The following is a 26136-nucleotide window of genomic DNA, read 5'->3' on the forward strand; positions in this document are numbered from 1 at the left end:
GGTTTAAGTGGTGAAAGTAAAAGGAGTGAAGAGGGGGACTTTTAGAAGGAAATAACCACAGTTGCACACAGTAACTGAGAGGCAGTCTAATGAAGTCCCGGAGCACTAGTGCTTGTGGGAGATTGCAAATTTCCCCCTGTAGTTCCCATAAACATGTGGATGTCGGCATAACTGAGAGCAGATCTTGACGACTGGCAAAAGCACTATGCAAACTGAAGGAGTCTCTTTCTGTAACTCAGCCATGTTTGCTTTTCTGGCTAAGATGTTAATCAAATAAAGCGTGTTTATCAGCCACTTAGTTTATAAATATTTATCTGTCTTAGCTTGTCAGTTGGCTAACACAGACCAGGATCCAATACCTGATCCTAAAGAAACAACCTTTAACCTCCTCAAGAACACATCTAGGTGAGATATGGGATGGAGTGTCAACATTCTACATCAGCAGGTGGAAAGCAAAACATGCAGGCTCACGCAGCTCCGATACAAATCACACACACTCTCTGACCTTTCCTCCTGCCCCTTCAAAAACACACAGAAACGCACTCACATGATCAGATTGTGTCAATCATAAGGATTCGAGATAAAAGACTGAACAAATAAAAGTCTCAAGAAACTATTTGGATCAATCTGGATTAGAGCTTGTTTGTGTGAACCCTCTCAGTGGTTTTACTCAACATGGGTCACTCGAATCAATCAGAATTTTAGAAGTTCATTTATCATTCAGCAATTCAATCTCATGAATAGACTAAGATGGTTTCAGACTTTGAGGAGGTCTGACACAGGACTGTGTAAAAGTGTAAAGTGAATTGCTGAAATAAGTGCTTCACTATGAAGGATAGCTTTATTTCATCTGATATTTATAAATGTCTACTTTATTTCTAATTTGTAATGGAACAGTAGGGTTAAAGATAGATAAAAAATTTTTTTTGTGTGATCAGATGATAAGAAATGCACTGAAAAAAGGATTTAAAAATGATTTCTTGGATTTACAAAAAAAAATGTAAGTTATGAGGTTGGGTTGATTTATTTGGGTTGAATTTAAACAAACAAATTAAATTGAACATTACTAAATTTATTTTGTTTGTTTAAATTAAATCCATATTGCAACAAGTGATATATATATATATATATATATATATATATATATATATATATATATATATATATATATATATACATACATACATATATACATATATATATATATATATATATATATATATATATATATATATATATATATATATAATTATAAAGAGATAGTAAAAAGAGTAACAGTTTTGTTGTCATTGCAAGATTCAGTGAAATGGCTTGCACTAATTTGCTCTTCTAAACTGAAACTTGTGATGTGAAGCGCTATCTGAGAGAAGATCTACAGTAGCACTGAAAGTTCAGAAGCAAGGGAAGAACCTTTCAATAACCTATGTGCAGTTTCTAGTCGAATAATAACACATTGTAACACAATAACCACTGACACCACAAATCAACATAATCACTTCAATAGTTGCGTTTTAAATGCAACACGTGTTGAAGCACTTCCAGCATAGTTCCATCTTTACTGGTCAATAACCCACCAGTAGACCAAATTAATAATCTAGTTTGTGATTATCATGAACTTGAGAGCCTATGCTGACAGCTGTCAAACTCACCAGCTCGTCCAGATTGCGCATATCCAGCAGAACTCGCTTCTGCTGCTCCCGCCAGCGGGCCAACAGCTCCGGGTCGGGCTCACCGATGCTCTGCTTGCGAGTGTACGTCCTTTTCGGCGGGCTCTCGGACTCCCCGGTCTCCCCCATGACCTCCGTAAGGTTCTCCTGGTCTCGGATCTCCTCCTCGATCTCCTCCTCCAGTTGAATCAACATGGGGGCCAGCATGCCGAATTTGGCCCCGCGGCGAGCCACTTCCAGCAGGCACAGCACGAAGTTCTTCTCGTTGCACCTCTCCACCAGGTCGTTGGTCTCAAACATGAGCACATCCTTGATCCAGAGCTCCTGTCTGCACCAGCCGATGAAATTAGACACGTTGTCTCTGGCCAAAAACGACCCGGGAATGACATTCCTCGACTGGAAGACCACGTCCTTGCTGGGTATCCGCAAAGAGAGCGCCGCATCTGGACAGTTCGCCTTGAATTCGTGCGCGGCGCGGTTCACGTTGTTGGCATGCCGACAGAGCGCGCAGCCGGTCTCCAGACCCTCCATAAAAGTGTCCGCCGTGATGTCCAGATCGTACAACGTGTTCAGCCATTCAGCCAGATCCTCCTTCATGGCATACAGGTACTCCTCGCTGGATTTAAACGGCCTGATGCTTTTGGAGGCGGCGGACTGAATGTTGCTCTGATCGGCCATATTATGGGAAAACGTGAATCAATCAAGGCACGAAATGACGCACGCCTGTCTCCTACAGTAATCCTCCATAAACAGCGCTGGGAATGGCATAACGACGCGCGGCAGGAGCTCCTAGAGCGGGCCGCTGTGACTCTCGGCCCCGCTGTACAGCTGTGGGATTCCGCGATGGATTCCGGATGTCTGAGAGATACCCGCCTCCTTCGATGAGCACATAGCGATTACTCATTCCCCTGTGGAAGTCCAGACCGAAACAGAAACATGACAATTATCATCCGTACCTGACAGCTCGACGGCTCACTATCCCAGTCGACGCTCTCTCGCGTGTGAGGAGCGTCCGCATTGGCTAACCGCGCTCCGCAACGCCTCGTTTGTTCATTCGTTTACACCGGGAGGACGCATGGCTGATGGAGACAGGAAGACATCCCGGTCTACTGGGACACTTTAATAATAATCTTCGTCCGTTGGAAATGATATGACCGTCCCATGCGCCGCCTCCTGCACACGCGCTGAGCTGCTGCAGTGGCTTATACATCGAGTTACATCTCATTAGAGGATCAACGGCAACTTTATCCTAGCGCATCCCATTTATTTCAATTGCAGAAGCCGCCAGCAACGGCCAAAGCGTTTACATTTGCATACGACATTCAGTTGATACTAACGATCATTTGTAGTCAAATACAGTTTGTGTTTTGATGACAGCGCAAGTCGAGCAAAAATAGTAACGTGGACGTTGCCTTTGACTTATCATTTATCTATGATTTGCATGTGAGTTGATGGGGACAGGAGGTATTCAGTGATAATATCATGCTTGCAAAGTCGATGAGGTTTAATCTGCGCGAATATTTGATCATGTATTAGCCTGTTTGCACGCGTTCCTTGTCTGTTCAAATCAGTCCACGTGCTTGATTATGAGCAAGCAGAGGCAAACTATCTGATGTGTTAATTACTCTTATGTCTTCATGTTTTGAATTTTGGAAGGGCCATAAGCATAATGTGCAGCTAATGCAAAAAAAAAACGCTATGGTAATATTTCCAGATTTTTACACTACTCATGAAATAAATAAATAATTAATACAATATATCAAGTAATAGGCTATATGGAATTGTGTATAAGTATAGATTATATTAACTTGGTTCAAAGTTTCTAGTAAAAAAGTTAGTCCAACAAGAAAGCAAATTGTTCTAGCAACAAGACAAACAATACGACAATTAATATTACCAAATAACTTCAGAAAATTCTGATTACCGTTCATGTTTCTTATTTCTGTGGACTAGTTAATAAACATAGGATTAGCTTCATTGACATCCAACGTAGCGCACTAACAAAGGCAACCTGTAGGCTGCTTTACTCCGTCGACCAGTGCCTTCGTGTTGTTTTAAACTTCTAGTCAATGCTCGAAGGCTTTCCAAATACTCCAATACTCAATTTTTTAAAGAACACAATTTTAATAGTAGCCGTAGTTACGGGTTAATTACATAACATTACCACAAAACACGTTTCTGACTGAATGAAAATAAAGAGGCCGCGGAGTGATCTGAGGCAGCAATCTAGTACCGGTATGTTGACAGTAAAATGGCGCGATTTACTAATGAAGACTACGAAATTGTTACATTTTGAGGCTGTCAAACAATGTAAAATAGTAACAAATGATTTACCCTTTCTTTACATTTTCATAGGATCCCGATAACATCACAGAAAACTAACCAAAAAAGTGAGTTCACTGAAAAATAAAAACTTGTACTATTTTTACTTTAATAAAATCATTTAAGTTACTCGCCCAAGTGATTCCCAAAAATAGAAAGAGTTTGGAAAAAGTGTGGATGACTAAATGATGACAGTTTTAATTTTAGGTAAACTATCTTGAGTAGGCTACTCAACATATTAAGTTTTAAACTAACTTATGTTGTGGGGAGGCTTTTTTTTGTAACAAGAGCAATGGTTATGTTGCCCAAGGATATAGCAGGGGGGTGGGGGGTCCCCCTCACTTTTAGAGTCAGACCATGAAACAGGTGATTAATAATTATGAGCTAAACTGTTGGATCTCATTCAGCTGTCCCCTTCACTTTTACAACGTCCACTACGCCCCTGATGTTGCCAGTAGTAAAATGGCGCAACTGACTATTCACAAATTAGGCACCTGTGAGCACATAAATACTGTAACAGCAATCTTGCTCTACTCATGTGAACAGTTTGAGCTTAAAATAATCACATTTCTATGTATGAAGAACACTTTTAAAGAGATGGTCACTATATCTACTCCATTACTAAGAAACACCAGTCCTTCTTTGATCCAAATCCCCAAAAACTCTAATTGCCAGTTTTTAATCAGGATTGTCATATTAAATTAATGAGGCTATCCAACAATCTCTGTTCCTGTTTAGTCTCTAAACTTTCAATCCAGGGCAGGCTCACTCACTCTACTTTGCCAACGGTCTTGGTCATCAGCAAATGAAAGAGGCCATTCTGAACAGACAAAGGAAAGACATGAAGACATCATCATGATGTTAATCACCGTTCATTCGTCTCCTTGAAACAATCGATTCCATGTCTGTAGAACAAGTAAAGGCCTGTCTTTAGAAACCCAACTCTTAACAACCTCGTCACTTAAGGCCACATGCCGTGAAAAATGCAATGGCCAAATAAAGTTGAGGAACAGCTCTTGAAATGGATAAATATAATCCACCTTTTAATGTATTGTAATGTTAATGCAAGTGGATCAGCAATGATCCTCATGAGGAAGACTCAAGAATCCAGCTTCCCTCCCCAGAGTCAACCTATTTAAAGAGTCACTTCTGCTCTATGACACCAAAGAGGCCAACTGCAGATTTAAAACACTCCCACATTGCTCTAAAAATAAGTGCTTTTGTGCACTGTTTAGCCTTTTTATATTCATGATCCTATAACACAATTGGCATTTGAGACCACAAATGGAAATGCTATTCTCTTCTTATTCATTTGACTTCCTGCTCTTTTGCTTAATGCCAGTCAGTGTGTTCTTTAACTCGACTTGGACTGCTGCAGTTTGAGGGATTAATCCAACAGCAGCCGTGCAGCCAAAGGGAGGCCCTTGTTTTCATTTGAAAAGCGCCGGTTGTTTCTTTAAGAGAGCTAGACAGAGGGGAGGACGCACAGCAAGCAAAGGAATGAGATCACTCTTCAGGGCCCGGATGAATCAGCTTTTCTGTGAACACATGCACAAAACCCAAGTCATTCTACAGCTCTCCAACAAGTGAGCATTTGGCCTTAAAAAAAAAAAAAGGCGTCAGTCTGACACATGGAAGTGAAAGAGCATTCTTTGATGTTTGGAAAGGAAATAATTGAGTTTCCTTTGCTTAATTCAATTTCTGACTGTAATTAAATTTAGATAGGAACATAAGGTCTTTGTGAGAAGTCCCTAAAGCTGGTATAAGCATCATCCTGTCAGCTCCTGCCAACACATCAATTAACAAGAGCAAGGCTTCAATAAGCTTGTGGAGAACACATGCTTTACAGATGAAGTAAAGCTTTGAGAATGGTTAAAAGCTTTATTGAAAACCTGTTTCAACTTGTGGGCAGCATGATGGCGCAGTGTGTAGCACAATCGCCTCACAGCAAGAAGGTTCAAGCCCTGTGTTGGCATTTCTGTATGGAGTGTGCATGTTCTCCCAAGGTTGCGTGGGTTTCCTAAGGGTACTCCAGTTTCCCCCCACAGTCCAAAGACATGTGGTACAGGTGAACTGAAAAAGCTTAATTGGTTGTAGTGCGAGTGTGTGGGTGTTTTCCAGTCATGGCCATCCGCTGTGTAAAACATATGCTGGATAAGTTGGCAGTTCATTCTGCTGTGGTGACGCCTGATTAAATAAAAGAGACTAAGCTAAAAAGAAAATGAAAGAATATTTCAACTTGCTTTATGGAACAGTTCAAGAGTGTAGCAGATTTGCAAAATATAAATGCCAAAAATCTTTAACGATTGCAATATGAGAACACCGGACACTTCTTGAAATAAGGCTTTTTATAATTTTATTGAAAAAAAGGCTAAAATCATATTATGTAGATCCAAATAAACCCACACAATGTTCATCAGAAGGCCCTAATAGAGGCTTAGTCATGCTCTGAAAAAAGCTGGCATCATTTTATACAACACTCAGCAGATAAAGCTGTTCTCATACACGTGACAGATGAAAACATTCCGTGTACCTTAAACAACTGAGACATCTAATGGTTCAAGTCTGAATTGCAGTCATTACAGTGCATGCCATTAGGTTACTCCATGAAGAATACTCCATTGTAATAAAACCATGAACTTTTATAAAAAGTTTAATATTTGCTAACTTCAATACACAAAAATGACAAAAATGCAAAAAAACTGGAGGTGGAAAAGTTTATTTAAAAAAAAATTTGTTTAAAGTACATACAGCTACAGAGACATGTAAGACGTACATCCCCAAAAATAATGACTACAGGGCAACTGAGTATTTTTAATATAAAAGAAATCAATTACAACATACAAAAACGCAACAAGAGTTTAACTAAAACCAGTGGTACTGAAATAAAAAAAAAACTAAAAGCAAGCAAAAGAGATAACCATGTATAAATATGGAATCATAAATAAAAAGGACTTTTAAAATTTTTTCCTCTATGTAAATTTCCTTTTGCTTGATGCGTGAACTTAGTAGGGTCTTTCCCTGCGCTCCTGACGATGATCCCTGTTGAGAGAGCAAAAGAAACGATCTCTATATGCACCCCAAGCACTAAAGCACTTTGCATTTTGTTAACATTTGCAACATGTGATGCTCACCTCATTTCCATCTTGCCTGGGGGTCCCATGCCTCTTCTGCCTCTGTCCATGGGAGGACCACCCCTGCTACCTCCTCTGAATCCGCCCCTATCCATCCCACCACGGCCTCTGAAGCCTCCGCGATCTCCTCCCCAGCCTCCACGCATTCCTCCCGGCCCACCACGGTCCATGCCCCTGCCGCCCCTCATGCCACCCCTGCCACGTTCACCTCCTTAAACACAGTTTAAACCACAAACTCAGACACAAGTAGAGATTACTAATCACAGCTAACAGATTTTGAATCAGAAAGTACCTGGAGAAAAGGGAGGAGAAGTTCCAAGGCCTTCGGGTTTTGGAGCTTTACACTGGTTACACTCCATTCTCCAGGAGAAGTTCTGATTTCCACAACCACTAAAAAAAAAAAAAAAAATTAATTTAGATTTATGCATATTTACCAGCCAAAACAATTCATCTAGTACGATGGATCTCTCACGCGTTAGGACATTCCCAGTCTCCAGCTCTTTTCTGCACATTTCCTGGTTGAGGGCCGCCGTTCCAGCCCATTCCACCTCGAGGGCCACCACGCGGGGGAAAGCCGCCTCTCTCGCCTCCTCTGCCCATCATTCCTGCATTGCACAAAGTCATTAATAAACAAACACCTTCTGGTTGAACGTCACTTGATGCCTTGGGGGTTTATCATACCTCCACGATCCATTCCAGGGCCACCTCGCATTGGCATTCCTCCTCTCATTCCCCCAATCATGGGCTTCCGGCGGGCCATAGAGACCTTTAATCTCCTGCCCTGAAACTCCTTTCCTTTTTTTTGAAATGTAAAGTACAGATGATAAATTCAAGTAGCAGAATAAAAAATCCAAAGTTATGGCAATATAATAAAAGCAGCAAACAAACCATCAAAATGTTCAACTGCAGCTTTGGCAAATGCAGGTTCCTCATAGGACAGTGTGGCATCCCCCTTTGGCTTGCCGCTGTCTTTATCTGTATAGATGTTGATGGCTGGTTGATTTAAACGCCGATTTATCTGCAAGAGAGATACCAAAGTCATCATTAAAACAGTCCAACCAGTTATTTAGAATTAACCACCTAGATTCATATTTTCTCACCCGAATTGCTCCAGTGTGCTTGAAAAACTCAGCCATCTCTGGTAGAGTGGCATTCTCAGTGAGACCTGTGATATAGATGGTGCTGTTCTCAGAGTCCTGCTCTCCTGGATGGCCTGTGTGTTTAAGAAAAAGATTTAGCTACAATTCTACATTTGCTGTAAATCAGGGTAACTGAAATGCTGCAGAATATTAGAGAACATCCTTATTGAAAATGATCCATATTGAAATTGGCTTTTTAATTTCTCAACATTACTGTATAGAACAGCATTTGAATTATCACAATAAGGCTTTCCCATCTCTTTATTAGTTCAATGAATTTTAATAGTCTAAACAGTGTGCATGAAAACAAGTGAAAACGTACCCATATCACGATCCATTCCACCCCTCATAGGTCCTGGGTTTCAGCAAAAATCAAAGAAAAACAAGAAATCCTATTAGTAAATGATATCATGACTTACAAAAAAAAACCTGACAACCTGCCAATAAAAAAAACTGAGCAGAATTAAATGCATTGAAAAAATGTGACCATTTTCAGGATTACCCTGGACCACAATTGATTCTCAGAATAAAATGGAAATGTCAAATGTAGAATTAAAAAAGACGCTTTGTCAAAGGACACGTCAACTTTTGAAGAAATCCAAATATATACACACCAAATATAAACCACCAGAACACACTGTTGTAGTTTTTTTTTTTTAAAGTGGCAAAAGTGGCACACCAAATGAAAGGTTTTAAGGACACATAGGCGTGAATAGCCTCTATATCAAAAGTCGAGTGGACTAACCAATGGATAACGCTTTAGAAACTTACCACCAGGCTTATTGAAGCCCCCTCTGTCTCCAGCGATGCTAAACATGAAGATATGAAGGCGATATTCCATTTAGTCTCCAACCATAGGACTTGAGTAAAAAATGAACACAAAATCCCCCCTCTAACTATGCAAAGGTCTCATGTAATATTTCACAATATTTTGTTAATTACTGGAACAGCTTTATGATTTCTATACATTCTTCAGTTGCAAAATTTAACATATTGTAGGCACCAACCAATCTTTTAAGGATAATATGGTCTGTGACTTGTTCGTTTCTATACATTCTTCAGTTGCAAAAATTAACATAAACAACCACACAGGACCAGAAAGACATTGACTTGCTGTAAACCTTTTGTAAAGTGGGAAAAATTATGAAGTTAGCTTGATGCCTTATTCTTTTGGGTTACAACCACACAGAAAATACAGCAATCTTGTGGCAAAAAAAATCTTTAGCAATCTGAACCCAAATTAACCCAGTAAAAAAAGTCAGCATTGAACAAAACAGTACATTCAAAAATACTGAGCACAAATGAACGTTTACAAAGGGTGATCCAAGGAGAAAAAAAATACATTTCACAAATATGCTGACTAAAACAAAATGTTCCAAAACAGTAGGTAAATTCAACAACAAAAAAAATCCCTAAATCAAAAACGTTCCCCATGGTTCGAGTTGTTGCCTTTGAAAAAAGGTACTTAAGAATAAGTACTGCTGTTCTTACATCGATCTTTGATACCTGCAGCGTATAAATGTGACAATGTTAAAAACAAGACCTTTGAAATAAGAAACAGTTCACAAGTGCAAAAATATTTAAGAACATGAAAATGTATCAATTTTAATATAAAAATTGTGTAAAATGGCATGCTCACCGTCCCCTGAAACAAATTCAATAGGAACACAATTTTGGTGAACACATCTTATTTCGTTTACAAACAATGATTAGTTTTATGGGTTAATAAAAAGCACCTACTGGGAAGCACTTAAAAAGTTGCTTTCACAAAATAAAATTCTTACCTCGTTAAAGAAAGTACATCACTGTGTCCGTTAAATATCCAAGGATTGTCTTCAAGGTTACTCCAACCATTTCTTTAAATGTCTTTTAAACTGAACCAACTGTACAACTTGCACTGACCCTCTTAAAACCTGATCATGATCCGCATACTCTTAATACAACAATTTCCTTTTAAATATAAAACCCAGCAAGGATAAAACTTCAAAACCCAGAATTGTGCCACCATCTGCCAAAGAAAAAATTTCAGGGAAAACTACCAAATTCTCAAATGTCTTAATGTGTTTGCCAAGTTTTCCTTTACCCACAAAGACCTAACAGCAGTACTGTACAGAGCCTTAAACAGCCAAACCAAAGGGTTCTTTTAGTAGACATCTTGAATTACAGAAAAACCACACCTCCAAACAAAACCTTAAATATGAATTATAGAAAGAAACTTAAAAAAAAAAAAAAAAAAAAGATTACACAAAATGCAAAAACTGTAAACTTGAGAGAAAAAAAACCTATCCCGAAATATGCGTTTAATAAGGGTGCCCAAACTCTGTCCTGGAGGGCTGTTGTCCTGCATAGTTTAGCTCCAACCTCAACACTCCTACCTGGATTTTTCAAGTATATCCAAAAAGAGCTTAATTAGCTGGCTCAGGTCTGTTTAATTAGGGTTGGAACTAAACTCTGCATCACCAGGTTTCGGCATCCCTGTACTAAAATTACCCCATAAATAAAAATAACTACAATAAATGAACCCAAAGTAAACTCTGCAACAACACCCTTGTGGTCATAAAAACCTCTACAAATCAAATAATGTTTGGACGAGCTAGAGAAGAAACTTCACTCTTTAGACGCCTGCACATACAAACCCTGGAGGTGGTGATGATACACTCAGTAAAATGAGCGAGAGGGAAAACAAATGAACTGTTAGTTAGACTAAGAATGTTTGAACTTACCCCATGCCACCGCGGCCCATACCACGGCCTCGAGGACCTCCACGGTCATATCCATCTCGGCCACCATCCTGGTATCCACCACGCTGTGACCCTGGGTAACCTCCGCTCACGCCACCCTGGCTGTAACTGTCTACAGGAAAGATTGCACACTAAGCACCGGGCTCAGTACTTGATGAATAACTGGAAACACTACCAGTGGAATATGGACTTACTATAAGGATTTTGCTGGTAATCATTCTGTGGCGCACTCTGTTGGCCATACTGAGTCTGTGCATAGGAACTGCTCCCCTGAGGAGGGTAGGCAGCAGGCGGGCCTTGCTGGTGCTGTTGAGGTGGTTGTCCCTGTCCATAAGCACTCTGCTGTTGTTGTCCATAGCCCGGTTGCTGAGCCTGGTATCCTGGCTGAGAATAGCCTGCAGGCTGCGAATAGGCACTTTGGTTGTAGGCCGGCTGGCTGCTTGCACTGTAACTAGGAAAATTTAATACATTAAGGAATACATGCTACCAAATTTTTAAATCATTTAGATGTCAATAAAAATATCAAATTGAAGAAAAATGGCAATTTATTTTTAATTTAGCTATTATTTTAGTAAAATTCAAATAAACTTAATTTACCATTCAAATTCACCTAGACACTTTCTATACGTTAATTTTTATTTTAAATAAGAATGTATAAGAGGCTTGTTTCAAAATTATTTTTGGCTCGGATTTGTATGACACTGAACAGGCTTGACAAAACAGTATTAGAATGGAAGGGTAATTGCTACTTTGCACATTAAACAGACTTGATGTTTTTCACCACAGAAAGCAGAACTGTGAGATAGAAGCTGTGTTCAGGTTTACGCAGCGTGAGGGTAGTACAGCATATGGAGATACTGCAGGAGGCTGCATTTCTGCATTCTGTTGATGTGCTACTCTAGGAGATGGTCCAGTTACCTCTGAGGAGCGGAGGCAGCAGGCTGCTGGCTGTAGCCAGAATAGGCCGGCTGGGTGGAGTATCCGGGCTGAGAGCCATAGGAAGCCTGAGCAGCAGGGGCAGCAGTGGAGCCGGTGTAGCTGCTGGCCCCGTAACTCTGTGCAGGCTGAGTATAGGCTCCTGGCTGTGGAGTTCCATATGCAGCTGAGGAGAACAGTTACCTAAAATTAGCTAAAGTAATCATTTTCTGTATGCACCTGAATAAACAGCACTACCACACAAGCAGGAGAGCAAAATAAGGAAAGCAAAAGTGAACGAGTCTAACTTGAAGAGGTGAGGACTACATGTTTTACATAGGGTGTTCACCAGCACTGTAGTGCCAAAAAAGGTTTAAATTCTGCTGTTTTGTGTATAAGCCATTAGGGCTGCATGATTAATCGGAAAAAGATTACGATCTCAATTCGACCCCGCACAATCTTAATTCTGCTTTTTCTACGATACAGCCAATTATATTTTTAAGGTCAGGAGCGAAGCAAGGCAGTCGCACAAGTCTTCACAACAACATCAACGCCTTCAAAAGGCGTTGAAAGTGTCACATACTGTATTTATTATTAAGGTATAACTCACCCAAAAACGTAATTTCGGTCTAAATGTAATGATGTATTCGCAGCCGCGAAATCACACGCGAGGTGACCCCCAGCTGTTTGCTTACTTTTGAGAACATGCACGCCAATGGCGCATACTTTAGAGAACAGAACCTGCATAGGCTGCGAGCAACAGGTAATTAAGTTGTAAATAACATTTAGTTTGTTGCACGGAGCGATTATTTGCGGGCCGTGCGATTCGCATGCATGTGTTTTTTTCTCATTGACAGCAGCCATGAAAGTGAAATTGAAACCTGTGTGCACATCATTTAAATGATCATAGTATTTAAGAGTTAGGTTTAGCATTTTTTTTTCTTTCATAGCGAACAGTGTTGTGCATAAAAATGAATGTTTGTGTCAGTATAACAACCCTAGCCTATATACGCTGTTAAATGTAATGCAAGAAATCTGATAACGACAAAATTCCAATTTTACCAGTGAAAACAAATGGTCTAATAATGTTGTCAATGGCAGATGACAAGCACATGTCTTTAACATAAATCAACTTTAAAATTATGAATAGCTATTTTTTACTGTGAATTAACAAACAGGACATATTGAAAGTCTGTTCAAGTCCACCATAATATATATACAAAACTTTGCATTTTAAGCAACAGTATACCTACACATCAGCCTAATATTATTATTGTTGTTTTACCATGTTTGAGAATTAACAATAATAAGCCTATTCGTATTAACCTTTATTTTAAAACAGAAAAATAACAATCTTGATTTCAAGCAAAAAAAAAAAAAGGGGATTCACATTTTTGCCACTTTCTACAAAATAACCATCTTTAGAGAAACGGTCCATGTGACCCACTGAAAAGTAGGTTCAATATGGGGCTTTAGAACTTTGCTTGTTAACCCAGTGTTATTTAAGTAAATGAAATCCTGGGATGTGTGTTCAACTTTGTATTTCAACCCAAGATAAAGTTCTAATGTGTGGCTTTAATGTCAGTACCTTAAGTATTTGCATATTGCGTTAAAATTTGTACACTGTAAAAATCTCTTTTCTTTAGGGAACAGTAAATTTAAGAATAATAAAGTAACGACAGTGAAACTTAATTAAATTGGTTAAATTTGGATGAACAAACTATGCATGAAAGACAAAAATGTAAATTCGCACCTCCTTGTGATACAAATGTTATATAAACTATTCCAGCAATGGTAAGTTTAATATATTGTGCAGTCGAAGCCCTACTTGATTTTCCTACTTAAATGCCGAAATAACAGTTTATACAAATTACAATGTTTCCACCACTGCGTCCCCAAGGATCCAGACTTATTGTTTACTGCTAAGCACCAATCTGTTGAATTCTAACACCCTTTATAAATGATAGGCATGACATTTGTCTGCAGTAAAGGTTCAGAACAATTATAAATCAGCATTACAAATTAGTCATGGGTGGAGTAAAATCCATTAAAATAAAAAACGTGCAGTCTCGCTCCAGCTATTTTCATTAACAGACAAATACACTGAATAAGCACCTGGTGCTGCAGCCGCTGTTGCTGCTGCTTGCCCGTATGTAGATCCGTATTGCTGTTGCGCATACGCTCCAGCAGAGGGCGCTGCCTGACTGTAGGTGGCCTCGGGTGCAGCAGCGGGTTGAGCATAGGAGCTGTAATCTTGCTGAGTATATCCCTGCTGCAAAAAACAAAACAAAAAAAAGTTATTAATTATATGCCTGTTTTTATTTTACACAAAACAATACATTAGACTGCTACATAGATGACTGCTAAATTTAGAGAAAAAAATCTTAACTTTTTTCTAACAGTAAAAAATGTATTATATTCTAACTAACAGGCTCTAAAAATGCTTTAAGGCCCTAATGGTCTACTGACTTTGGGTAGTGTTAAGCAAATAATGTCAGCCATGTAAATGTGCTAAGTTACATGTTGAGAAGTGATTGTACCTGTGCAGTCTGTCCATATGTCTGAGCAGGAGGTGCAGTGTATGAGCCATACCTGCGTAAAAAAAAACATTTTATTTGATCAATTCATACCCAAGCACTATGTTTAGAGTTTAGTAATCAATCGAGGTGGACTTACGACTGCTGTGCTCCAGCTTGGTTGTAGCTGCTATAATCTACGGGGAAATAAATCATTACAAAAGTTAGACGACCTGCAAACTGCTGACTGGACATTCAGGGTTTATTATGGTCCAATAACGATGCAGGACTTGGGCAAACACAACAACAGACAAAGAAGAGCAGTCTCTTTTGAATTCCAGCCATTCGGTTGGAACAAACCTTGCATCAACAAGACAGATTTGGCTATTAAAGCATTGAAACTATTTCAGGACACACGAGTTCAGAACAATGAGTGACCACGCTTACGTTAGGGTTCAGCTAACACATTAAACAGTGCAAACTTTAAAGTTTTACTCGTTAACTTTACATTTACAGACGAAAATGAGTAATAATATAAAAAAAAATGCTTACATGAATTTAAATTTAAATGTCTTTATACAAAAACGCTAAACAAAGAAAACTAAACATTTTGTTCGTCATGCGCACTCAATCCCGCTGTTTTTAAACCACGCCTGCTACCATTTACGAAACAACGAGCCGAGCGTGAAACATTAAAAACACGAGAAAAACGCATCAAAAGTAAACTATTTGATTCTAAAGTGAGCTAGTGTTGTTTTTATTGAAAACATGGAGTTTAAAAACCAAGCTGAGTCGAGTTTTGGAGCGGTTAGCTTCAAACAAACACCTTGACCTAAAAACACAAACTTAAGGCCGCACGCTTGAAAAACGTCGGTTATCTAAACAAAACTCTCTCAAATTCGCAATATAACTTAACATTTACTTAAATATAAGTGCTTAATTTCAGCTGCTAACAAATTAAAGATTCGAATTTCAAACAAGAAAAACGATTTAAAAACTCACTCGTGACTGACGCCATCTTTCCGTTGGAGAACAGTATGCTGTGTGAGGCGCAACGGTGCATGCGCGATAAGTACGCATGCTTGAGAGCAAAACGGAGCGTACCAACAAGACAACGATTATAGAGGGTGGCAGACAGAAATATGTTTCTAAATATTAACCTTTTATTCACCTTAAAATTTTACAATTAATTCGATAAATTGTTGAATACTACAAATCCTTTCAGTGTATTATATCAACATGTTGATTCCCGAATACACAATGTTAACGTTCACAAAACAAATCCGTAACCCCCCAAAGTGAATACGCTCTCCTGTTATAGGAAGTTACTCGCTGTCAAAATAAAAGGGATGTCAAGTAACATCGGCGTTGTTTGGTCTCTTTAATAATTTACAATTAATAAAATAAATACGACATAAGTACAGCTGGTTGTAATTACACTCGTCGTTATCCGTTGCTAGGATGCTAGCGTCTGGCAGTGAAGTGCAAATGAAAACATGGATAGGGTTAACATTACCTATGATACATCTGACATAAGCATATATTGAGGTATATACATGTAAACATTGGTATGCGTTTGTCAGTTTACAATGCTTAATAATATCTTTCCGGCATGGATGTGGTCTGGATCAAACCGTCCAGGGTGTTGTAGTGGAACATTTTTAATCCTATCATTAATTGTGTCGACTTGGCTCTGTGGTATTCATGCCAGTCTAAGTTTAGGACCAGGTGGGGAATTTCCTGGATTTTATGGTAAGCAAAGTACTATTATATTATACTTAAAATAATGTCATCAACTTATTTACTTTCTTGTGTATTGCAGATTTCATCTTCTACGCCTTCAGTAATGAAGAGCTGACCTCATTTCTCCACAACATCTCCCTGCTGCTCTGGATTGGGCCCTGTCAGGAGAGAAGATGGGGGACTTTTACCTTCCTCACCCTCTCCTTCATCTCGGCTCTGCTCCTTCCTCCTATTTATGCCCTGTTTCTTTTTGTTACTGGAGATGAAGCCAGCAGGGTCTCTGGATACGCAGCCATTCACCTCGCCCTGCTCACGGCTCAGTGTCGACAGGTCAAGCAGAGGAGAGTCCTGCGCTTTGTTCCTGTCTGGTTCTTACCTTGGCTCTTGTTGATTTTTGACCTCTTCCTCCTTCCCAGTGCTCCAGGCCTGCTGCACTTCTATGCCATTTGCCTGGGACTCAACTGTATCCTTTACTACACCAATGGTTCACAGCCTTTTTGACTCCTTTTGTCTGAGACAATATTTTAAGATCACCATACTAGCTATTTCGTTTATTTTCCTGCAGTTTTGACAAATATTTTGTTTTAATTTCATTTAATCATCATTTTACTAATTTCAGACTGGTTTACACTTTTTAAATATATTATTATTAAATAGGCCTGTCACCATCATACATTTTGTGCTGATGATTAATTCTCAATTCATCATACAATTATGTTACAGTTTTTATATGCATAATTTTCTTTCTATTTTACCTAACGGCATTAAACTTGCCTGCAATATTTCCTGTCATGCTTTAAAAATAGTAAAAGTTCTATTTAATATTTATATTTTTAATTTTATTCTTGTTTTTTTATGATTCACACTGGAAACCAGCAAATTTTATATTATTTTATATTATAAGAGAGTATTTTGTCTATGGGCGACGTGGTGGCGCAGTAGGTAGTGCTGTCGCCTCACAACAAGAAGGTCATTGTTTCAAGCCTCGGCTGGGTCAGTTGGCATTTCTGTGTGGAGTTTGCATGTTCTCCTCGTGTTTGTGTGGGTTTCCTCCCGGTGCTCTGATTTCCCCCACAAGTCCAAAGACATGTGGTACAGGTGAATTGGGTAAGCTGAAATTGGCTGTAGTGTACGAGTGTGTGTGTGTGAATGAGAGAGTATGGATGTTTCCCAGTGATGGGTTGCGGATGGAAGGGTATCCGCTGCGTAAAAAATTGGCTGGATAAGTTGGCGGTTCATTCCTCTGTGGCAACCCCAGAATAAAAAAGGACGAAGCCGAGAAGAAAATGAATGAATGAATTTTGTCCATAGGCCAAGCCTGAGAAAAGACAGAACTGTGGCAATTCTTTTTAAATAATGCTTAAATTTTTAAAGTTTTGCCAACAAAATGAAAGCCTATTAACAAAAGATATTGAGTGTAATGTTTTTCTATCTAGGGTAAAATAGATTTTTGAAAGGAAATGAGGGTGAAATATTAAAATCATTTTTGGGGGGCATTTTTTAAATGCCAAAATGATTATAAGATTAAGCACTGATCACGTTCCATGAAAATATTATGTAAATATCCTAACGTAAATGTGGTAAAACTTTTTTTTAAAATTTATAATAATAATAATATTAATAATTACTTAAATTTATGTAGTGCTTTTTTGGACTCTCAAAGTGCTTTGCACATTGGAGGGAATCTCCTTATTCACCACCAGTGTGCAGCATCCACCCGCTAAACCCTACTCTTTTTTTTGAAGGATATCCTGGGATTTTTAACGACCACAGAGAGCCAGGACCTCGGTTTAACATGCTCACCGAGCATTATAGCATCCCCATCAATATACTAGGGTGTTAGAAGGACTCACGCAGACCACAGTTTGATCGCCCGATTCTAGTCTCACTAACACCACTTCCGACAGCAACCTAGCTTTCCCATTTGGTCTCCCATCCAGGTACTAACAGGGCGTAGCCCTGCTTAGCTTCAGTGCGAGTTGCAGAGAGCTAGCTGCCGGTAATTTAGCAATATAATATGCATTGCTGATAACTTAATTTGGACAACTTTAAATGCTTTAAATATCAGTATTTTGATTGTTTTAAATCTTAACATTCCATATCTTCATATGGTTATGATTCGGCCGAATATTGTTCAATGCTAACAAAGTGTACATCAAAGGAAACCTTATTTATTCACCTTTCAGATTTGAAAATTGACAGTTCTGACTTGTTTTGTTGTCTAGCATCACAAAAGTTATCGTAAAGTAAATGAAGAACTAATGTCTTGAGGGATACACAAAGTGTTTTTTTTCTCATTTTACATTTACATTGTACAGTTATCTTACCTTATTACAAACATACCAAATAAACCTGATCAGATGATTAATTAGTAACTGTGGCAGGCCTAACTGATCTTCAATTAAAACTAATTTAAAGGTATGAAATGATATCTCTTTTTAACCACATTATAAAGTGATGCCCTTAATATACGCTACAGACAATAATGAGTTAATCGAAATGCTGGAGCAGATAGAGAGACTGGGTGCATGTGCCTGCTTGCCAAAATGGGCCTACATCCCAGTCACCTCTCGTTCGCAGCTACCAGTTTACAACAACACCTCAACAAGGTCAGTTCAATCTCTTTGCTAATATTACCCAAAAATTGTTTTCTCAGATCACATCAAATAACTAGAATTAACAAGCTTAATTACTGTTGTTGTGCAATAGACCGGAGCCATTTAGCAGTGCATTCCAGTCTGAGAATTATTCAACATGGCAGCAGTCTGTGTCAGAGTGGCCCCAGGAATCTCCGTTGGCAACAGATTCACAGTTATTAGAGGAGCAGATGCTGAGAGCAGGAATATTAGCATCTCTCCACGACGCACCTGAGGGTACAGCCGACAAAGTGGAAGTACCAAAGTCCTCAGTATCCTCATTACGGTTAGTGCATACCGCAATTATAAGTAATCATAAGTTGAGCGCTTGGTTTTTATCAATCTTTTTCACCTCCAGTTTGCAGCAGCTGGAGAAGATGGGCTTTCCCACAGAGAAAGCTGTAGTGGCTCTGGCAGCTACAGGGCAGCTGGATGGAGCCATCTCTTTGCTTATCGATGACCAGATCGGAGAAGAGACTGTGGTCATATCGAAGGGGAAGAAGTCAGCATCATAGTTCAGGGAGATCGCTTCATATTGAAGCATTGCCCTATTGCTTTACTTAGGCAAGTTGAACTGTTATTAAGCATTTACTTCTTTTTTTGTGACTTTGTGGTGTGCAACAGAAAGCTCCAGTGGATTATGGGTGGTGTGGAAAATTATTATAGCTATACAATGGTTTGGCAGCTTTCATGATGAAGTTTGAAGAAAATCATGTGGTTTCTTTGCTAACATTTACAACAAATTAAACATCCAGCAATTACTGAGTAATGATGAAAATATGGATTGTCTTAAAAAAAAGAAACAGTTTATTTTGTTTTTAACACCAACTGGTAAGACTGCACACTGGCAAGACAAATTCACACAGAGAGGCTAGAAATGGAAAGAAAATACAGGTGACGTTACATAAATTGGTATACAGTATAAGGAAAACATCAATTGCTAATAATCATCTATAAATAATCAATACAACAATATTTATATAGGAATACAGAGACATGGAAAGGTATTGAAGAAGGAAACCAGTCCTATGCATGTGCATGTAACTCTGATGGAAAGACATGCATGCAACACGAAAACAGAATTCAAGTTATACGAGTCTTTTTCCCACCACTTCACCTTGTGCTCGGATCAGATCTGGTTTATGGTTCTCTAGCCTAGTGTTTCCCAACCCTGTTCCTGAAGGCACTCCAACAGTACACATTTCAACCTCTCCATAATCAAACACACCTGAATTAACTCATCAGAACATAAGAAAAGACTCCGAAATCTGAAGTTAATGGGCTCAGATAATGGAGACATCCAAAATATGTTCTGTTGGTGGAACAGGGGAAACTGCTCTGGCTAACACAATTGAAAGAGCATAAGACTAAGAACCATTTAAATTCACACTCACCTATACAGAAAAACCATGTACGCAATCACATGTTAAAATCACATTAGTTAAACCATGTGATTACTTTTTTTTATTTTTATCCACATACGATTTTTATGACTGCTTATGTGGTTTATATTCTGTTATGTGCATGTTTTGACAAAAAAATATTGTAACAATTTCAGTATTTCTCAAATCTAATTATCGTTTCAGTCCGTTTTAAAGGGGAGATGAAACCAAAAACCCTTTTCCATCACAATTGAAGTGTCTATTAAAAGTTTATACACGTTTATGTCCTTCAGTCATCATTTCTCTTTAAAAAAACAAGGTGATTCTCTATCTACATAGTGCATTTAATCCAAAGAACAAACGAAATTGGGGAAAGTGTGGCGTTTGGCTGAATAGCAGAATCGATATGTGCATTTTTTTTCCTCATACAGTACGTTTGTTGAAGTTACCACGAGCTCCTAACAGCAGCTGGAAAGACGAATATGGATTTGTTTGATCCTCTCCTTAAAACGTTTGACATGTCAATCGCATTTTGTACCCTTCTTGCCCACAGTTGTACAAGCACCAATACTGTTTCTGTATATCTTACTCTAAAACATGTTTCCTTTTTTCATCTAAAACAAGTTGAACAATTCCTTTTGAGACAGATTCTGCTTGGTTATGTCATGACAACATGATGGCAAACCACGCCAGAGGTGCTAGGAACCGGTGGAGTCCCGTTTGAGGTGATTCATTTATACAGCACCATTTGGTCTTCCCTGAGGGATTAACTATAGTCCAAAGCATCTGGATCTGTAGAATGTGTGTGTTTTTGTGTGTGTGTCTCAGGAGACTTGTGTGTTTGTTACCAGTTCAGTTGAATTTTTTTACGGATGATGGAATCGAGATGGAAATGATGGCTTCGCTTTTTTCGGAATAGTCAGACTATTTCCCTCGAACCTTGGTCTCAGCAGTGATTAAAGGAGAGTTGATGCGGAAAGATGACATTTTTGCCCTCTTAATCCGGTAGACGTCTGGAGATGGTGTGCCAAACAGGCCATCGCCTGACCCGAGGTCTGCTTCTGTTGGAGGAACAGAGAGTTAAAGCTGCTAAGTGCTAATCTGTTACTTTAAATACTGTGCAAAGTGGCTATAATCTGACAAGTTCACCATTATTTTGGATGGAGTTCAAAGTGGTCATTTTTACATAAAGAAAAGTGGCAACAATGGCTTGAAACTATGACTAAAATGAAAATAAATAAATGCATTAATTTAAAAGCTATTTATTCTTGTGAAGTTGAGTCATGTGCTTAAATTGTGCAAGTAATGACTTCTAAATCACAAATGATTTTAATGAACCAATCCTTTTTACAATCCTTAATACAGTCTCATAATTGATTAATGTTGTGTACTTTGTTAAATGAAACTTAAGAACTAAAATAAAATATAAAATAATATAAAAATCTACAAATTACTACTGATTGTTTAGCAATTAAAATATTTAAAAAATAATAATATATATATATATAACTGATTAAATAAAAAAAAATGATTAAATCATTCAAATATATAAAATGCCAGAATACACTCAATTTGTAATCTTGAATCACTTTGTATGAAATTTTTCTTCCTTATACAAAAATAAATGAAATGTATGACACCAATACAATCATGATCACCAGAGTAACAGGAACAAATTGGAAACAAAAGTACAATAAATACAACTAGAAAACACCCTGGTATTATATATTCTATAAACATGCTTTATGCTGTTTTTAATCACATCAGTGACTACGTTAACATGGACATCAGTAATCAAATAATTTTCCTTAATCTGAATAAGACAATAATATGATTAAAGTGTTTAAATAAGCTGCTTTTTTTTTATGTTTCTTTTATGATCCTGTTTAAGATGTTATAGCACATAATTCGATTCATGTCATTGCATCAACACGCTATCCATATTTCCTCCAGAGTTTCATGTAATTTCAGGTGTTTTATTTTCAATTTGTTGACTTTAACTGCAGTTTGGCACTTTCACTTTCATTCTGGAACATTTCATGCATGCCCTCCATGACAAACGAGATATTAGATGCGAGAATGAACTGCTGGAATAATTTTATATTGCACGCCGTATGGGAAAAAAAAACCTTGTTTGTATGGAATATCCTGTCGCTAAATACATGACGGTAATAGTTTGATTAAGGTGTTAACATGTCTGTACTGCACTTCAATAATGTAACTAAAATTGGGATACTACACGTCTTAATTTGATTTCTGTTTAGTTTACTTTAGTTAGATTATGGTAATCAAAATATCTGTTTACATGGTAGACTTGTAATCAAGTCAATGAAATAATGACTTTATTAATCTTCGTAAGAATGTGATTAATTATTCACTTATCTGTCAGAGACTGCTCTATGGTTTTAAAACCCTTTTCAAACTGTACGGTTTAGACCTGGACCATGCCTGATGACTAGCGTGCTGTCGCTGAGCCAGCTGTGGTAGCTTGGCAACAGAGCCGTGATGTCAACACACAAAATCTGTCAGCACAGTTCAGCAGGTTGTCTAACCGTGCCGAAAATTCCAGGCCGAGAACGGTTTGTAATCGTGCCGCGCCGTTCCAGGCTCAGTGGAGAAACAACCGTAACCGCACCGAAGTGTTTCTAAAACGGTTTGGCACGATAGTGGAAAAGCGGCTTTAGTCAGAGTATTGCCTTAATCATATTAAAATTGGATTATTGGTGTTCATGTAAACATATTCGGAGATTGTTTAGGATGTGCACTCAATGTCCTGAATAACTAATAACAATCTTTATCAAGTCATACACCTCCTAAATGTCTCCTTTTAGGAACCAAATTCAACCTGGTAATTTTTAAGTCCGGAACCCTGTATTTTTACTGTGTTTAGTGGGTAATGATGGGTCTTCGTTCACAGGAAGAAGTGGTTAGAAGTAGTTTTCAGATATTTAGGGGTTGATTTGCAAACTGGTGATTTACCGTGGCTCCATCATCACACTATACTCTTTAGAGAAACTTTGAAACCAGGTTGTTGCACATTTATATCTATAGTAAATGTACTTTTTTTTCAGAGTCATCTACTAAATACATAGTGGTTATGTAGCACTCCAAAGCAAATCTACTTAAATGTAGGACAGCTCATCAAAAACATTTGCTTTTTATTTACTTGTCCTCATGTCACCCAAGATGCAGGTGACTTTTTTCCAGTGAAAATGTGGTTCTTGTTGTCAACAGGTACCAGTACATTGAGGTTATATTCAAGTCTATTGAAGCAAGCTGATTGCTCTGTTCAAGAATCTGAACATTATTCAGTTTAATTCAAGTTTCAAGTATAGCGCTTTTCACAATGATTGTTGTTCCAAAGCAGCTTTACAAAAGGTGCACATTATAGCATTACAATCAAATTGGGAAAAGTTAAGGTTATTAGTTACTAATAACTTTAATTTACTAGTAACTAATAGTGTTTAACAGTTAAAGTTATTATAAATATAAATATAGTTAACCTGCAGTTATATACATTATTATTTTAACTATAAGATTTTCTTCGTTGAACGGAAATTGAGGAAAAAATAAACAGGGTCTAATAATTCAGGGGGGCTAATTATTCTGACTTCAACTGTATAACCTTATCCATAAACATATGTGCCGATAGCTGATGCCAAGCCTTATGAATAGTCAAGGACCACAGTTTCAGCTAAAACCATCTTGGAAATTCATCTACATCTTGGATGACCTGAAGGTGAGTTTTAACAACTGTGAAATACTGCTGGAGTCTGGTCCTGGTCTTTTCTGTTTGCTGATCCTGTAACTGGCCAGGAGATGGCAGTAGATGATACGAGGCGGGCATTACCTGGCCAGATGATCGCCTCCAGCAGCTGCACCCTGCGAGCCAGCAGCTCTAAGTCAGCCTGCAGGACTTGGAACTTCTTCAAATTAAAGTCCTATCAAAGATCAAGAGTTTTGACAAGCATGGTGGCGGGTGGGCTCAACGGATAGCAGGTCGAGCACTTGGAGCCCCCCTGTCCTCCGCCACACTTTGTTCCTCGCTCACTTCCCAAAGGTGTCGTGTGGTGAAAGATGCACTCAAATCTCTGACCCCTGCTTCTAAGTCCTTTGAAAACAGACCTAAACCTATTGTCTGGCCTCCTACTCACCATGGATACCGATCATAGTCTCGAGGATTAAAACCCTCTCGGCTAAGATCTTCAGGGCCTCGCGGATTTGGTGTATCCCATCCCCCTGTGGAGATAGATACAGCCGTCAAGGTATTGGGCACAAGCCAAACAAAAGCGCTCGCCAAGATGCAAAAATCATTCTGTTAATCAATTACATCAATCCATTATCAGTTAGCGGGTTAAGCTCTCAGCTCCATTCTCTACCAATCTCCAGTTAACTACACATCAGATTTAGCTCTGCCTGTCTTTTCTCATTCTTTTCGTCTGTGGCCATGCCGTAAGTCTTGAGAACAGGGCATGCATTCATTTAAAGGCCAGGCCAAAGGCTCCGTCAACCAAATCAAGACCAACTGTTCAATCGTTTTAGATTTGAACATGCATTTAACATTCCCAAAACATTCAGACTATGTTAGGGAAAGTCCTAGAGATGAGCAGCGTTCTTCAAACTAGAGAGATGTTAGAGCAATTGGGGATCATTTACAGTTTAGGCATTTACTCATTCACGATATAACGATATTGGTGGGGATGTACATCCCTAGAGCGCATGTATTAAACAGCACATGCTTTTAAAAAAACTTAATTATACAAATAACAATTAATGAAGCACAACCTATGCTGCAAATGTCAATTTACATGATCTAACTGTAATCTGGCTTTGAGGAGGTATTAATTAACAAAAATGTAGAGAGGTGACTCAATTTGACCGTATAACCAATTCAAGTGCATAGAATTGGCATGGACGGAGGGGACATGTCCCCACCAATTACTGAACTGTCCCACCAATAGTTTAATCGCCTTTAAAATAATGCTCTGCCAACCCTTAGTCACCTAATGTGCTCAAAGGGTTATATCCATAGACATATTTAATGTATGAAGGAATAAAACGGTAAAATGAGTCACATACCTCTCTGAATTTCTGTACATTCATACCTCCTCAAAGCCAGATTACAGTAAAATCATGTAAATTGACTTTTGCAGCATTGGCCGTGCTTCGTTAATTGCTTTAATAATGTTTTTAAAAGCACAAAACAGAATTTGTGTTGTTTAATACATGCGCTCTAGGAATATACGTCCCTGCCAATATCAAGAGCAAATCTACGCCCTTGAATTGGGGGTTCGGTGCCTTGCTCAATATTGAGGTGGATATTCCCACCAACAGTCCCTGCTGGTACCTGAACTCGAACTTGCTACCATTATGGCGCGGCTGCCCCAATAATAATTGTAAATAGCTGACCATTAACATTTCTTTAATTTTTTTTTGTCTGCTCATCTGAAGGTAATACATGCTCTACCAAAGCCACTATCATCATCAGCTCAAATACTGCTGTCCAATTAGAGATGCCCAGCAAACAATTGTGTGTTTAATAGACGTCTAATAGACATCTAAAAGTAGACAGCTTGGGTACAACAAGGCTAAACTTGGGCTGTCAGTGAAAATCTAATAGACGTCTAAGAATAGCCCAAAACTAGACTAGTGGTTAAATAGACAGATTAGATAGACTTTATATGTGTGCTCATTCATTTCTGTTTATTTTATGACTAGTCTAGTTTTGGCCTATTCTTAGACGTCTATTAGATTTTCACTGACAGCCCAAATTTAGCCTTATTCTAGCCAAGACGACTATGTTTAGACATCTATTAGACATCTTTTAGTAAAAAAGAAATGCTTGCTGAGCAATGACTCATTTCTATATGATGAGCTAAATATAAATATATCAGACCACATTCATTTCTTGAAATTAAGGTTGGGCATCAATAAAGATAAT

General features: G+C 38.4%; 4 protein-coding genes and 1 long non-coding RNA gene across 23 annotated transcripts in view; 2 read left to right on the top strand and 3 right to left on the bottom strand.

The window, feature by feature from the left end:
• gas2l1 (growth arrest-specific 2 like 1) overlaps positions 1-2791 on the bottom strand; it is a 53426-nt gene extending 50635 nt beyond the window's left edge. For all 3 annotated transcript variants that reach the window (XR_015491200.1, XR_015491201.1, XM_087253486.1), the window contains exon 1: positions 1650-2791. Coding sequence is in view for 1 of the 3 variants with exons in the window: in XM_087253486.1 (XP_087109612.1) it covers positions 1650-2345 (696 nt within the window). In the remaining 2 variants the exon portion in view is untranslated. The remainder of the gene's footprint in view (positions 1-1649) is intronic.
• On the top strand, positions 2734-7031 carry LOC147843969 (uncharacterized). Its single transcript, XR_015491209.1, has 2 exons — positions 2734-3902; positions 4023-7031. It is a non-coding gene; the product is annotated as an uncharacterized LOC147843969 (long non-coding RNA).
• ewsr1b (EWS RNA-binding protein 1b) lies at positions 6693-15490 on the bottom strand. Of its 11 annotated transcripts, none has more exon segments than NM_212630.1 (16): positions 6693-7031; positions 7124-7334; positions 7416-7513; positions 7596-7728; positions 7805-7918; positions 8012-8141; positions 8224-8336; positions 8585-8617; positions 9034-9071; positions 10986-11115; positions 11198-11454; positions 11922-12105; positions 14034-14187; positions 14459-14510; positions 14595-14631; positions 15437-15490. In NM_212630.1, coding segments are annotated over 16 exon segments (1737 nt in total). In that variant the 5' UTR covers positions 15453-15490; the 3' UTR covers positions 6693-6994.
• A 275-nt stretch (positions 15491-15765) lies between these two features.
• rhbdd3 (rhomboid domain containing 3) lies at positions 15766-20478 on the top strand. Of its 2 annotated transcripts, none has more exons than XM_087252954.2 (5): positions 15766-16162; positions 16257-16640; positions 18657-18786; positions 18887-19099; positions 19172-20478. In XM_087252954.2, the coding sequence occupies exons 1-5, from the start codon at positions 16024-16026 to the stop codon at positions 19326-19328; spliced, it is 1023 nt and encodes a 340-aa protein (XP_087109080.1). In that variant the 5' UTR covers positions 15766-16023; the 3' UTR covers positions 19329-20478. The 2 variants fall into 2 exon arrangements, with proteins under 2 accessions (XP_087109080.1, NP_001121831.1); NM_001128359.1 differs by having other exon boundaries at positions 15766-16186; positions 19172-19730.
• The window catches only part of emid1 (EMI domain containing 1), a 126699-nt gene continuing 120160 nt past the window's right edge, over positions 19598-26136 (bottom strand). For 3 of the 6 annotated variants that reach the window (XM_087253493.1, XM_087253490.1, XM_087253491.1), the window contains 2 exons: positions 24350-24434; positions 19598-21256 (listed from right to left, as the gene is read on the bottom strand). In XM_087253493.1, the coding sequence (XP_087109619.1) occupies positions 21120-21256; positions 24350-24434 (222 nt within the window). In that variant the 3' untranslated portion in view covers positions 19598-21119. Of the gene's footprint in view, positions 21257-24045; positions 24435-26136 lie in introns of all 6 variants that reach the window. The other 3 variants (XR_015491203.1, XR_015491202.1, XM_087253492.1) reach the window with 2 other exon arrangements.

The sequence above is a fragment of the Danio rerio genome, chromosome 5 (genome assembly GCF_052040795.2).
Source record: "Danio rerio strain M-AB ecotype USA chromosome 5, GRCz13ab, whole genome shotgun sequence".
Classification (NCBI taxonomy): Eukaryota; Metazoa; Chordata; class Actinopteri; order Cypriniformes; family Danionidae; genus Danio; species Danio rerio.

What these genes read in the sequence shown, in the direction of transcription:
- ewsr1b (XM_087251263.1), bottom strand. Translation starts at nt 14,689, where the DNA reads ATGTCCAGTCAGCAGTTTGCAGGTCGTCTAACTTTTGTAATGATTTAT. An exon ending in CATATGGACAGACTGCACAG is followed by an intron (nt 14,191 to 14,458) that starts GTACAATCACTT and finishes TGTTTTTTGCAG; the next exon opens with CAGGGATATACTCAGCAAGA. An exon ending in CCAGGCAAGATGGAAATGAG is followed by an intron (nt 7,032 to 7,123) that starts GTGAGCATCACA and finishes CTCTCTCAACAG; the next exon opens with GGATCATCGTCAGGAGCGCA.
- rhbdd3 (NM_001128359.1), top strand. Translation starts at nt 16,024, where the DNA reads ATGCTTAATAATATCTTTCCGGCATGGATGTGGTCTGGATCAAACCGT. An exon ending in TACAACAACACCTCAACAAG is followed by an intron (nt 18,787 to 18,886) that starts GTCAGTTCAATC and finishes GTTGTGCAATAG; the next exon opens with ACCGGAGCCATTTAGCAGTG. An exon ending in TCCTCAGTATCCTCATTACG is followed by an intron (nt 19,100 to 19,171) that starts GTTAGTGCATAC and finishes TTTCACCTCCAG; the next exon opens with TTTGCAGCAGCTGGAGAAGA.